Source organism: Akebia trifoliata, chromosome 9 (genome assembly GCF_017979445.1).
Source record: "Akebia trifoliata isolate Shusen 1 chromosome 9, ASM1797944v1, whole genome shotgun sequence".
Classification (NCBI taxonomy): Eukaryota; Viridiplantae; Streptophyta; class Magnoliopsida; order Ranunculales; family Lardizabalaceae; genus Akebia; species Akebia trifoliata.
Window position 1 is genome coordinate 25,607,542 of NC_141383.1, and position 14,392 is coordinate 25,621,933.

A 14,392-nucleotide genomic window follows, 5' to 3' on the forward strand; every position below is an offset into this window, starting at 1 on the left:
CGGGACCCTTATTTAATTACCTTGAATTTGATTGATAGGTATATTATAATTTTTTTTAATTTTATATTTTTGAGGGGTTCATTTTTTTAATAGGAATCAATTCTGAATTTTTCCTGATTTTTTCAGATTTTTTAAATGGTTAAAAACCATTGTTTTAATGTTGAACGAGACGACTCGACGAGACGAGACGTATCGTCCGAGTCAACTCGGTATCAGAGGTGAACGAGACGAGACCAAATACCGAGTTTAAAAACCATGGAAGGGGGGGGGGGGGGGAGGTTGTTCATCTAGGGTTTGATTTAGATGAGTATACCTCACCTCACAAGTAAACAATCTTTTCTTTCTTTCCTTTTTTTTTCTTATTTCAAAATTTTGATTAGAAGGCAAAATAAGTTAAGAATACATAATTATATTTTTGCAATACTCTTAATAATACACTAATGTCCAACATTCTCCAATTATTATGTACTTGAAGGTGACATGTGCAAATGCACATGTACCTAAGGGTTTATTTACAATTTAAAAATTAATCAAAGGGCATTTTTAAAAATTACATGAATATTTTTATAATTTTGAAAACAAAATCACCTGGTTTCAAAAAAGTGCTATTGCAATTTTCTAGGTTTTTGACTAAAATGATATTAATTATATTCTGTTTAAATGTTAAGGTGAGGGTATTTTTGGAATTTAAATTTTGTTGTCGAACCACTCCTACTCACCTTCTCTCATTATAATAGTAAAATTTTGAATAATGATTTTCTGACACCCACCCCCCCTCTCCCGTGCGCTCCTTGAAATGATATGTGTCAAGACCATAGATTTTTTTTCTTCGGATACACAATTGCCCATATTTATGAGGATGTACAATTGTGTATCTCGAGAAAATTTATGATTCTAGCCCATTCCACGTCAAGGAGCGTATGCCAGAGAGGAGATCAGAAAATCACAACTCTAAAAATTTTTGTAGTGTAATGCACACGATAAGTTTATCAAATAAAAATTCAAAGATTCGTGAACATTGTATAATTGATCGGTGCTTACTGGTGATTTCAACTTTATACAAACAATTTGTAATTTGTAATTTGACCTAAGAACGGATTTTCAGGATTATCTCGCCCCCCCTAAAATCACGACCATTTTGTCCGGGCCATTGTACTTAGCACATCATCCAAGGATTATAAGTAGGCCCACCTCAAAGAATATCATTAATTATAATATAGAAATTATGTTTGAATGTGATTTTTTTTTTTTTTAAACATTGATCATCAAATGATGTTGACTGATCACAAGGTCACCTTCTTAGATGGATAATTCAAATGGTTGATTTATTAAAATTTCAATAGATTGTTGTGAGTAGGTAAGGTGGGTGATGCATCATGTCTCATTGTACCATCCATTGGCTTCTTTATTGCTGTTGTCACCTATGAGGGTAAAATAATCCTTTAAAGGAAGGTTTGATTAACTCAAACCAAGTTTGATGCAATGTGTCAAACAAGGGATCAATTTTGAAAATCCAATCAGTAATATCTTTCCATCTCGAGATACACAATGAAAAAATCTATGGTTTTGTGCACCTTCCACGTCAATTGAGTCTAAATTTTCAACTGATTTCCTAAAATTAAAAATAGATTGAAACTTTTTAAAAATGGACTTCAAGTTTCGAATAATTTCCTACAAACTACAAATAGATAGTAAGAATGTAAGGTGTGGATTAACTCTTTATTTTGTGTTGTATGATCGACATGTTACGAGATTTCTTGTAAATTAAATGTTTTTTGTCGGGTATTCGACTAAGTACTTATCAAGATTTTGCCTCGACAAAGAAAGAGAGACAAAAGCCAAGTTCAAAGAGGAGTCAGAATGCTAAATCAAAGACGAATTATTATTATTTGATAACAGACTTGGGAAGTGCTTTCTTGTAAGAGGGGAAGCGACTCAAACCCACTTTTAGCTCCCAATATTTATAGTAATTCAACATAACTCAAAGTTATGTCTTTTTCATATATTATATTTTTAACTAATCGTGTTTTTGGTAACACTTTTGAAGTCTAAATGGAAGTGGTCCACCTTTAAATTCAAATTTCAGAAGTTTTATTTTCGTTTGTTTTGTTTCAGATTTCAGACTTCAGAATCGAAATTCAAAAGTTTTGAACCAACAATAGGGGAACCTTGCATGAAACTTCTGAAGTCCGACACAACATATCTGACAGGACTAACCCAAGGTTTTGTGCACCGACCCACACGGTACGCACAATTTTGTATTCTAGAGGGCGTGAAGAGACTTGAAGCCTAGATTTGAAAATTGTATTTTTCTACCCATTTTTCATACATTCTTAAATACTGGTTGGGTTCATAAGACCATGATTTCAGTACACATCTTAAATGCATGACTTTATCGGTTGGAGCATTCTTAAGTGTGATAAATAGCAGGGTCCACCAATCCAACGGTCTTAAAAAAAATTGATAGAGATCTTGTTTATTCCACTCTAAAAAGTCCTAGTTTCTTTAATTTTCACTTCTCTTACAATTTTAGTTTCATTTAGGCCATCTATGGACCGGATCAGATCGGACCCCAGCAACCAATTTATTTTGATCAAATATAAATTAGGTGGACCCAATCAAAAATCACCAAAAGTCAAGTATGGGCCCGGCACATTGACACTCCTACCAAATTACAAACCCCCATCTTTGAAATTGATCGAACAAGAAATTATTTTGTTCGAATCTTTTTGATTATTCAGGAGTTGGGATATGATCGAATCATTGTAATTAATTTCATTTATCTTTCCATTCTAATTGAGAAGTTTGATTTAATCGCGGAGAAGTATAATCATTAATTACTTTATTTGAACCTAATCAAGAATGAGAGAAAGAACTAAGGCCCTATTGAGATATTCATGAATAATATTTTTCATTAAAATAAATCTTAATAAGACTCCGCTTGATTCGATGTCTGACACACTTCATAGGGATGTGAGAGTTCTTGATTGGTTTAGAATTTGTAGGATTCTTAGAGCATTTAAATATATATAATTTTCTCTATAAAAATATATATTTTATAGAGTCGTGATAATCTGATGTCCCTTTTCGACATACACCCCCATCACAGAACCGTAGTCATTTGCCTTGGGATACACAATAATTTTTTAATGATTTTTCATATCCCGAGGCAAATTATTTATGGTCCTGTGATGGTAGGAGGGCATATATCAGAGGGGGAGTCACAAAATTATTATTCTATTTTAAATGTTAAACGTCATATAAAATACAATATTAAACAAAGTCGATGATTTTTGTCGCTATACTCGACTACGCAAGAGAGGCACTCCTTATCAAGATGTGTTGCGGATTGAAACAAACAACCAGAGTTGCTTATGTCCTTATGCCAACCCACTTGATATATATTTTCAATAAATGACAATCACTTTGTTTAATATAGACCTCAACTTGCAAATATTTTTCTAATACAACCAACAAGTATTTTGTAGCCCATTGGTTCACAAGTACTGCCTCTCAAACATGATTGATAAAGACTGGAGTTGGATTCATACCACTTTGGATTAAGTTGAATTTTTTTTAATCACCACCACCACAACTCAGGAAACAAGGGTCTTGACTTTGAATCCCTCCCCCCTTAAGAAGCCATCCCCTCGGGGATTTATCCCAGAAATTACCTGGTGTGTTTGGAGAAGGGGATTGCACGTGCCTCAAGGATTATTCGAGTGCTTTAAGAGGCTAGGATACCAACTCTCCAATTTGCAACATGTGGCATAATCTTTTTAGCTTAATAACCAATAAATGCTTGGTGTAATCTCTTCAACTTTTACATGTCACACCAATTTTCAAATCAAATAAATTGTTCTAATTGTTGATGGCTAATCATTGTTATTTTAATGGTATCCCATTGGTTCAAAAGGTTTGAGGAAGAGAGAAAGAGTTTTTTTTTTTTTTTTCTTGAAGGGGCGGGGGGGCTACCTATAAAATTAATTTGAGTTGGTTCAAGTCTATTGTTAGTTTATCAGTTAATACCTCTGACAAACCAAGGTCAAGGTCAGAGTTAGGATTTTCTTACAATGGAGGCAAACTATAGTTAATGGTACAATTGAAAAACTTGAAATGATGATTTGAGAGAGAAATTCAGAAAATTTTTGTTAGAAGTTAAAGAAAATGATATTTAGGACATTTCCAATTAGTCTATGAGAGAAGACCCAGTTAAAAGGTAATCTTCGGGGGAGGGTAATTGCCCCCAGTGATTCCGTACTAAGGTGGTGTTTGTTTGCGCTATTTTTCAGTGCTTATTGTTGAAAAAAATTAAATTCAGCACTTTTGTCAAAATAGCGCGTTTGTTTACTCGTGCTTATTGCTGAAAATAAGTGAAAAAAATTCAGCACTATTTTGATGCTGAAAAAAAGTGCTGAAGCGGTAAGCACTTCGCTTTTTCAATACGGACAAGTATGCCCTTTGTTTTTTTGAGCATAGACAACTATGCCCTTATTCTTAAAAGGATATTACCTCTTATATCCCATGGATAAGTATATAGACACCCCACAAATTAATAAACCACACCATAGCTAAATTATTTTGTCTTATATGGGTTAAAATTTTTGGAATGAGTTGATTTTTGGTGAGGATGATCTCTACAATGAGGAGATCATTCTCACAAAAAATCAGCACATCTTGAAACTTTTAACCCTATCAAAACAAGTTCAAGAATCGTAAATTGTCCATTTTTTTTTTTTTTGAAAACTATTTTTAACGAGTTAGAAGTTTCAAAATAAACTGATTTTTGGTGAGGATGATCTCTAGACCATATAAATTATCCTCACTAAAAATTTGGTCATTCCAAAAATTTTAATCCATATAAAACAAAACAAAAAATGGCTATAGTGTGGGTTGCCCTTATTAATTCATAGGGTGCTTTTATAATTACACATCCTTCATTTCCATCGAAAATTATTCATAAAAAATTAAGTTCTTTTTAAAGTTGATTTCAAATTTTGGTGACTTGTATGACATTATTATTTTTAATTTGAAATTTGTGGGCTTTTATAAATAGAAATTATTATTTATAAATTGAAGATTTAAGTATTATTTATTATTTAAAAATAAATTGTATTTTAATTTTATAAGAAATAATATATTTTATTGTGTTTGATAATAAATAAGCATTTAAAACATGCAAACAATGTATAATATAATTGTAAGGGTAACAAAGACAATTTATCAGTTTCACAATGTGTAACAACATGATTCAGCATCTAAACGAACAACTTTTTTAGCACTTAAATTCAGCGCTTAATGCTAGGCATGCTTTGGTTGGTGTTTAAAACACCTTAGGTTCCTACCCAAGCCATTCATGCAGTCCAATGCATTTGTTTCTTAATCAATTTGTGCCACGTAGACACTGTTCCTATCTATAGAAATGAGATATTGTATGGGATCTTGACTCCCTGCAATTGGAATCGAAATAATTTGTGTCTAGTGCTATTGCTTTTACGGTTAGGAGTGCTTAGTGATGTTTAATGTTTGGGATAACGCCTTGACGATGATGATGGGGGTGGATGTTTGATGCCATATTCTTGCATTTTTTAAATTTCATAATTTAATTGTTGAGGAGACATTTTGATCGTCTGGTAATTAGATTTGTATTCCAATCCCAATTCCACATAAAGGAGGTGAGTTGAGTCAGGTTAACAATGTCAAAGCCCACAATATGGAAACAAAATCATTGATGCCGAAAAAGGATTCATGCTTTGGGATAAGTTGTAGACAATGAGGAGGGTAACACCACGGACTGAGGAGAATACATGAAAGGAAAAGTTGCTATAAAATTTACTATTGTCTTACTATGGTAAGTCCACAAAACTAGATGACAACAATATTGCAATCCATTTAGTATAAGGTACCACTGCTTCTCATGCTAGTGTAAAACCCCCAAGTATGAAAAAAAAAAAAACGAAATAGCAAAGACGACAAAAAACACATAAACACTAGGATTTACATGGTTCGACAGTGTGCCCATGTCCACAGATCAGACCAATCACTCTTTTTTGTGCAAGCCCATGGACTTAACTCATCCTCACAAAACCGGCTTGTAAGGTGAGGATTGCCCCAGGTTTATATATAGACCAAGGTCTTGATATCTAGGCGATGTGTGACTATTGCTCATATTTTTCTCTTAAGTTTGCAGCCCTACAGATCTCTATTTATAAAGCCGGGAGTCACTGAAACACGTTTATCTTCCCAAAATAGAACCCCCCCCCCCCCCCCCCCCCCCCAAAAAAAAAAAAAAAGAATCTTAAGAAAATATTACACGATTATCCTTTTCATAACCCTAAATTTTTTTGGCCCGTAGCACAATAGGATATAAGACAACTCATACACAACAACAAGAAAACCATATTGCCAAATGAGACATAATGAAAAAAATAAAAGAAAAAGTGAAGCATAAGTTGTGAGCTATCATATTGACAAGTATCAGAATCTTCCTTGCTACCTAACTATGAAAGTAGGGGAAAAAAAAAGGAGGGAAGAGGATGTGTGTTACCTGATTTGGGTGACGCAGTGATCATCTTTGCACCTTTTGCACCATTAGAATTCTTATCTGATATTGGAGTAATGGTTCCTTGATAATTGTTGGACCTTGGTTTTCTCATTGAGACTTTGTGCTCCATTTGATCCCCATTTTCATCATCACCTATAATCACAAGTTGTGTAAATATGCACCATTCAAACTAGAACACACATTGTTGAATACAAGTGAACAACCCATATGAAAAAAACAGGACAAAAAAAAAGTGGGTTCATGCCCCAAACACACGCACACGTTGCACAAATGCTTATTCGGTAAATTATCCCCTGTTGAAAGTGTTAGAAAAATCTTTAACCAGGTTCAAATGGAGAACCAATACAAGCATATATACATGCAGTATGTTAGGATGAAATGAATATAGCCTACAAAATCTTTCCCATATGGTTCAATAAGTATATAAAAATACTTGTATGAGATTTCATGATCACATTGAGTGCTCTACATCTCTAAAACTTCTTAGAATCAATGTTTTTAAACCCAAGGAGTGGGGTGCACAATAAAAGATTCTAAATTAATTAACAAAGAAATTAATGGAAAGCAACCACTGTTGAGTTTAGTCCCACATCAGACACACATTGCCTTGTCTCTATCCTTATAAGCTCCTGGGCCTCTCCACTCATTGCCAATTAGTTTTGAGTTGGACCCCCCAGACTTATCATGGTATCAAAGCAGGCATTTCTTTCCTCTAGGTCACCCAGTTCATATCACCTTGTGCTTTGGTCCAGTCCAGCCCACACGTGTGGGTCGTGTTGAGTTTAGTCCCACATTGGACACTCATTGCCTTGTCTCTCTCCTTAATTGTCTGATAATGCAATGAGAATATAACAAAAAATAGCTTACTCTCATTAGGACGCTTTCCATAGCTGGTTTTTAGAGCTTCTAAAATGAACCATCTTGCTGATCTTGCATCACTAAGAGGAAATGAAAAACAAAAGAAAACAATTCATGAGCTTGAAAAAAATAAAAGAAAAAGTGAAGCATAATTGGTCAAAAAGATCATTTCGCTAATTAGGGGGGAAAAAAAAAGGACTGTGTTCTATTTTGTAGATAACTTTGATGCACTAAATTTTATGTATTAGAATGCCTGATAATTGTTGACTTGTCTGAGCTTTGTGCTCCATTGATCCATTTTCATCATCACTATAAACATTAAAAGCAAAAACAGAAACACATTTTGAATACAAGAACAAATATGAAAAAAACGGACAAAAAAAAATGGTTCATACCAACCAGACATTGCACAAATGTTTTCAGTAATTATCCCCTGTTAAAGTTTAGAAAAATCTTTAACCAGGTTAATGGAGAACCTCGCATTTAAGCATATGTTAATGAAAGATATAGCCTACAAATCTTCCATATGGTTCAATAGTAATAAAAATACTGTATGAATTTCATGAAATTGATGTCTACATCTCTAAAACTTCTGTCTGTTTTCGATTGAAGATTCTAAATTATACAAAATAAGGAAAGCACCCATATAAAAACACATTGCCTTGTCTCTATCCTTATAAGCTCCTGGGCCTCTCCACTCATTGCCAATTAGTTTTGAGTTGGACCCCCCAGACTTATCATGGTATCAAAGCGGGCATTTCTTTCCTCTAGGTCACCCAGTTCATATCACCTTGTGCTTTGGTCCAGTCCAGCCCACACGTGTGGGTCGTGTTGAGTTTAGTCCCACATTGGACACTCATTGCCTTGTCTCTCTCCTTAATTGTCTGATAATGCAATGAGAATATAACAAAAAATAGCTTACTCTCATTAGGACGCTTTCCATAGCTGGTTTTTAGAGCTTCTAAAAATGAACCATCTTGCTGATCTTGCATCACTAAGAGGAAATGAAAACATATATTAGGTCAATTCATGATGCTTAGAAATTTTCAAATTACTTCATAGATGGTATAGAAAAAGCGTAAAATACATACATTGGTCAAAAAGAGCATTTCGGTAATTAGGGGCAGAGCCAACCAACAACAACTGCACTGCCTCCGCGTCTCTATTCGTAGATAACTTAGTAGATGCATCTAAATTTTGTGTATCTAACAGAATGCCTGCAAGCTGACAAACAAGAAGACTTGTCTGAGCCAATATATGAAGCAATCTATTGATCTAGCATGGTTTCGAAATGGAATGTTACTAGAGAACATTAAGAAGCAAAACAACAGAAATATCAGTTTTTGGTAATTTACAAGAAGCTTTTTCAGAATGGGGATTTGAAGCAGATCATAAGCGTCTTCACAATAATTATCCGTAAGAATGGTGCACTGGGATCCAACCTAGACATACAACAATATGTTTTTAGTAATTCATGCCCATAAAAGCTATATCAAGTTTAAGCTTTATTTCAAAATATTTTTGATTAATTTGTACGAACCTCGCCATTTGTTTTAAGGACATCTTGTCCAATCACCAAGATATTTAATTGGCGGCCCATCATGAGATCTTCCAAATTCACCTGATTCCAGATTGCAGTAAAATAAATAAATAAATGATCTATTCGAAATTGTTTACATGGAAATTGCATGTATGGACCATGAAAGCTTGTGTTCTTGTTCTTCGATTTTGAAGACTTCTGTCATACAAAATAATTCACCCATATAAAAAGTCACCATAAATGTAGGAAGACTGGGGAGGGGGGATTTAAATAGGTGTGGATTAAGTGAAACTTGCGCCGTATTTGTTAGAAAAATCCTAAAAACATTAAATTTTGAGATAAATAAGCATCCTAATTTCAAAAATCACAAACAATATGAATAACCACTCAAATAGGATCACCATGGTAAAATTTTGAGAAGAATGTCTAGACTACCCTCATCATTATATATGTTACTATAAGAAGAATGTTCCAAAGAAGTTGATCACAGTGAATTTGTACAAATGTTTAGATATCCTCATTATAAAGGCAATCTCAGGTTTTTATGTTTTGATTTCAGCTTCACTTTATCGGTCAATCCCTTATTGCATTAAAATTCTTCATGTCTACATTAAATGAAGCTTCCAAGCACTTTATTTTTTCTTTAATAAGCAAGTGGGATAGTGGTTAGGAATTAGTAGGTGAAGGCGGGTTATGCACCCAAGTCGTGGTATCAACACTCAGAGACTTTAACCAACTTGCAAGTTGGCGCCTTCAAGCTTCCAAACACTTCCACCCATGCTTCACTTGTATATATGTAACACGATGAACTTATTTTCATTGTTGGAGTGTTGAATACTAGTTCAACACATTGGCTTAGCTAAAAAATTAACTTCTTTCCAATAAAAAAATACCCTTACTAACATTAAAGACTTTTTCAGGTTTTACCATAGAATTGAACAATGGGTTATGTGTTAAAGGTCTAATAAGTCTCATATATTAGGGATTTTCACTCATAGTTTGTCACGACTTATAAAGAAGAAACCATTATTCCAAGAAAATATCTTAGCTTGTGATATATAACATGACGAGGTAAACAATTTAATAATAACAACTAGTTTTTTTTTTTGGGAACTTACCTCGTCGGCGAAGAGCAAAGCATTAGCATCAATCCCGACATGGTGGAAGAGCCAAGCAGCCTGCCTTTTCTTCCACATCCATCTCCTCTCCATATTCATTACAGGTACCACCACACTCCCACTTCCAACATCTTCCTCCTTATTCTCCTTAATCCTCTTCTCCAACAACCACGCGTAGCAAATAGCAGCCACCATAGAACTTGTACCTATAATCACCAACCGTATCCAATCGTCAACGAGGGGGAAAAAAAAAGGTAGAATTAACAAAAACGGATATTTTGTTAGAGAATGAGATGCATTGTATCATTGTCAGTGCATCTCATCATAAATGGAAGACTATGTGAATTAGTGCATCTTTCCCAATAGAGTCGGTGCGTAAGAACCATATTGCATCTATGGTTCTTACACACTTCCATGTCAGGAAAGTGCGACATGAGGTACAATATGTTGAGTGTTGTGTTATTCGCCTCCACTCCTGGGTGTCACGTGCTCACGTATCGTACCCCAATTTATTCATAGTTGCACCTTCCCTTTCAGATCGATCTTTTGGGATGAATGGTTGTCAACACAATAATGAAGTCACTTGAACTTCATTCTTCCCAAATCCCAAGATAAAAGATACTAATTCATATAGTCTTCCATTTATGATGAGATGCAGTAACAATGATACAATGCATCTCATTCTCCAACAAACTCCATGAATTTTTTGTACCGAGATACATTTTGAAATTTAAAAAAAAAAAAAAAATAGAAACTCAACTGTTCGAAGATCCTGGGAGTATGATTTTTGCCTTGGCATTGATTTCTCCATTGGAAATCCTCCCAATTTCAGACTTTTGCTCCTTGAGAAACCTATTAACATCTTGAACTCCATCTCCCGCGTCCTTCAACCTTGAATTCGAATCAGGCCTTGGAGATATCTTATCGAGTGAACATGTCGAGGATGAGATTGATCTTCTATGAACCGATACAATAAGATTCCTTGGTGGTGACAACACTTGGTTATCGGAAACAGAGCACGTCGACGATGAAATTGATCTTCGTGGATCAGATTCAATAAGGTTCTTCGGTGGAGACAGTAATTTGGTGTCTGCCACATGAGTTGTTGGAGTCCTAAAGGTTCTTCTTGATGTTATCAGTTTAGCGGCAGATTGTGTTGTAGAAGGATCTTCACGGAATCGGGATTTACGGATTGGTTGTCTCGGTGGCTTGGCCTGGACCATTGGATCTTGGTTTGAATTGGGTTGATCGAATTTGGAGGAGGAGTCTTGATTGTTTTGTTGTTTGGGGAGGTCAGAGGGAGTGTTGTGGGGTTTGAGGATGTTGGAGAACCATTGGTGCACCGTCGAAGCAGGGGATGGGGATATCTCTATGGTTGGTTTTGGGTGTGGCTGAAAGCTTTCGGACTTGTTTCGATGGTGGTTTGCTGATTTCGTTAGGATTTCACCACTAAAGCTTTCCACAGTTCTATGCCTGTTTGACAGTTAAGTTAGTTTCAATTTGGGTTCTTTTAATTTACTTCCTTTGTAAATTGACCATTTTAGAATTATCCCCTTTGATTCAGAAAACTAGACTTCCACACTTTGACCGTTGACTGTCATTGAGTCTAGTCCAAATGTACCAAATTGTCCTATTTTTTTGAGTCATGATATTCTGACTCCTCCACGTGACATACTCAATAAACTCCCCAGACGTGGGCTGTGCCAGAATCATAGATTTCCTTTCATCGGGTTACACAATTGCACAAATTCATGGGGATATGCAGTTTTGTATCTTGAGGCATAAAGTCTATGGTTCTGGCACACCCCATGTTAGGAGAGTCAATTGAGTATGCCATGTGATGGAGTCATATTATCACCACTATTTTTTCCATCTTACAATGTGCTCTATTTGAAAAGATAGCAAAAGAAACCCTTTAAACTATCACAATTTCTCTTCAGGTTTTTAATACAAATATTTCGACGATCAAGTTAGTTTTGAAATTAATTAAGTTTTAACTTGTGAAAAACTCGAAATAGCAAAGTCAACACAATCGCACAAAACACAAGGATTTACATGATTCGACAGTGTACTTACACCCATGAAATAGAAAAAGAATAAGGACAATCACATCATAAGTTTTACAGTCATAGAGATTTTTATTTATATAAACAATTAAGAGTTACCAAAACATGTAAAACTCCTCAAAATAAAAACCTCCCTCTTAAGAAAATATTATATGATTGCACTTTTCATACCCTTTAAAAAATTCAGGTTGAGGGCTCCACCCCCACCCATAACTCTGGGTAGCACAACGGAATACAAGATATTTACACAACATAACTCTCATTCACAAAAAATTCATAGTTGTTTGTCGATGGAACCTGGTGGGAATCAATATAGTGAAAACCTGAAGGAAAGTTGGGGAAGTTTATACGATTTCAATTCCCTAGACCTTTGATTATCATTTAAAATAAAGTCTATGTTTAAGACTTTAGGTATGAAAAGATTAGGACAATATTTTAATTTGATTTAAGATATGATCAACTAAACTCATAAATTTCAAACTCAAATTCAACAGTGAAAAATTATCTTTTGGAATCAGGATTTAGAACGATGTCTACACGGCAAGTTTTATTAGGTGGTGTTTAAAACACATTGGGCTCATAAACAAACCGTGCCAGTAAACATCGTATATGTATTAAATCCAACCAAAAAGTGCCAGTAAACATCGTATGTTGCTATAGGAACAAGACACCATTCTAAAATTATGCCATCGACATCCCTTTGAGATGCCACATGGAGATGTGTTCAAGGAATTGAACTTTCGTTATTAACTTGGTTTTTTCTAGTCTCAACTCCAGGTTGAGGGTCTCCATCAAACAACGGTTGTAATAAGAAGAAAAACACAAATTACCTAATAATCAGATTAGCATTTTTCTTCAAATTTCAAACTTTCAAGAAGCAATAAGTATATCGCACGACCAAAATGATTTGATGTAATCCCATGATCGTGATCTTGATGACTTGTATTAAGATCGAACGGTCCTGATTGAAGACTAGTATGGAGTATATATATAAGTTGCATGCATGGTGCATGAATGCATGACGTACCTTCTGGCAGACCTAGAGAGGGGGTCTCTACGATCGAGATCTCTCGCCCCAGTTGAAGCAAACCTGGGCGACCCAATGAGTCGAGAGGGCGATTCACACCGAGAAGGAGAAGACGCCACCATACGTTTGGCTTCCTCGAGCCACTCCTGAGTTAACCTGCTGTTACTGCTGTTTCTTGGACTCGGACTGGGACTACGCTCTTCTTCGTAGTCCATAAAAACTCCTCCACCCGACACGTTGTTAGTTTTAGTGTCTCTATTTGTACTACCAAAGAACCAATCGTTCATTAACTCGGTGAGGTCTGGAACTGGCTCGGGCCGACTCGGTTGCGTCTCCATTACCATTTGCTTTTGCAAGCTTATAGCCCCTCTGTTTTCCTACAAAAGAAAATAAAAGCAACAACATTAAGAAACTTGAGTTACATACAGATTTTGATTAACAACTTCAATGAGCTTTTGAGAATTAACACCACCTTCCGTACATCTCGGTTGAATCTCCTATCCATCACTACTGATCTCAGACTCTGTGTGTGTGTTTGTGTGTGACTGAGAGAGAGAGAGAGAGAGAAGGAGAGAGATCAACCAGGGCTGAGAGCACGAGAATTGTTGGTGGTGTCTGTTATATATAATTTTTAGGGTGATTTGGACCATCCCCCTCCATGTGTTTGATAAATATTTGAGATACTCCAATGGTTCGACACTAAGGACATGCCCCTTGACTTCGTCATCTTAGTATGCTAATAAAAATGACTTAAATGCCCTTGTCTTCAATCTATAACTAAAAACTCGTTTACCTTCTCTTCCCAAAACATGTCATCTTTGTATAGGATAAATTTGGACCCTACACATGTCTGGATATGATTCAATGGTCGAGTAATAGAAACGTTCCAATACAAGCTAGGCATGTGATACACCAAGAAGCTCAGTATCTTCATGACTTAATCGAGTAAGATGAGTGTCTATTTATCCTTAGGAGAGAAAGGTCAGACCTTTAGTGCTTCAGTTTAAATTGGGAGGATATTCTGAGATTCTTGGAGTGGTTCATTATATCAACCACGTTCCTTCTTAAAAAGATAGTTTTATGTGAGGTCTTTCCTTTATCTACTTGAAAGATTTAGAAATGAGTCGTGATACTCTGACTCCTCCATGTGGCATACTCAAAATACTCTTATGGCGTGGCATGTGCTATAAACATAGATGTTTTACCTCGAGAAACATA

General features: G+C 35.4%; 1 protein-coding gene across 1 annotated transcript; it reads right to left on the reverse strand.

Annotated features, from left to right (window-relative positions):
- Positions 1–6,347: 6,347 nt before the first annotated feature.
- Positions 6,348–13,814, reverse strand: LOC147395013 (uncharacterized). Its single transcript, XM_086453096.1, has 9 exons — positions 13,647–13,814; positions 13,175–13,551; positions 10,842–11,554; positions 10,082–10,287; positions 8,964–9,044; positions 8,779–8,865; positions 8,515–8,647; positions 8,346–8,417; positions 6,348–6,697 (listed from the first exon to the last, which is right to left on the reverse strand). Exons 1-9 carry the CDS (start codon positions 13,677–13,679, stop codon positions 6,501–6,503), a joined length of 1,899 nt encoding a protein of 632 aa, XP_086309222.1. The 5' UTR covers positions 13,680–13,814; the 3' UTR covers positions 6,348–6,500.
- Between the last annotated feature and the right edge of the window lie 578 nt (positions 13,815–14,392).

Bases quoted from the DNA above. Each gene is read 5' to 3' on its own strand.
- LOC147395013 (XM_086453096.1), bottom strand. From the start codon at position 13,679: ATGGATAGGAGATTCAACCGAGATGTACGGAAG. The intron at 11,555-13,174 runs GTACGTCATGCA...ACTGTCAAACAG, and splicing joins CTCTCTAGGTCTGCCAGAAG to GCATAGAACTGTGGAAAGCT. The intron at 8,648-8,778 runs GTAAATTACCAA...CTTGTTTGTCAG, and splicing joins CCATTCTGAAAAAGCTTCTT to CTTGCAGGCATTCTGTTAGA.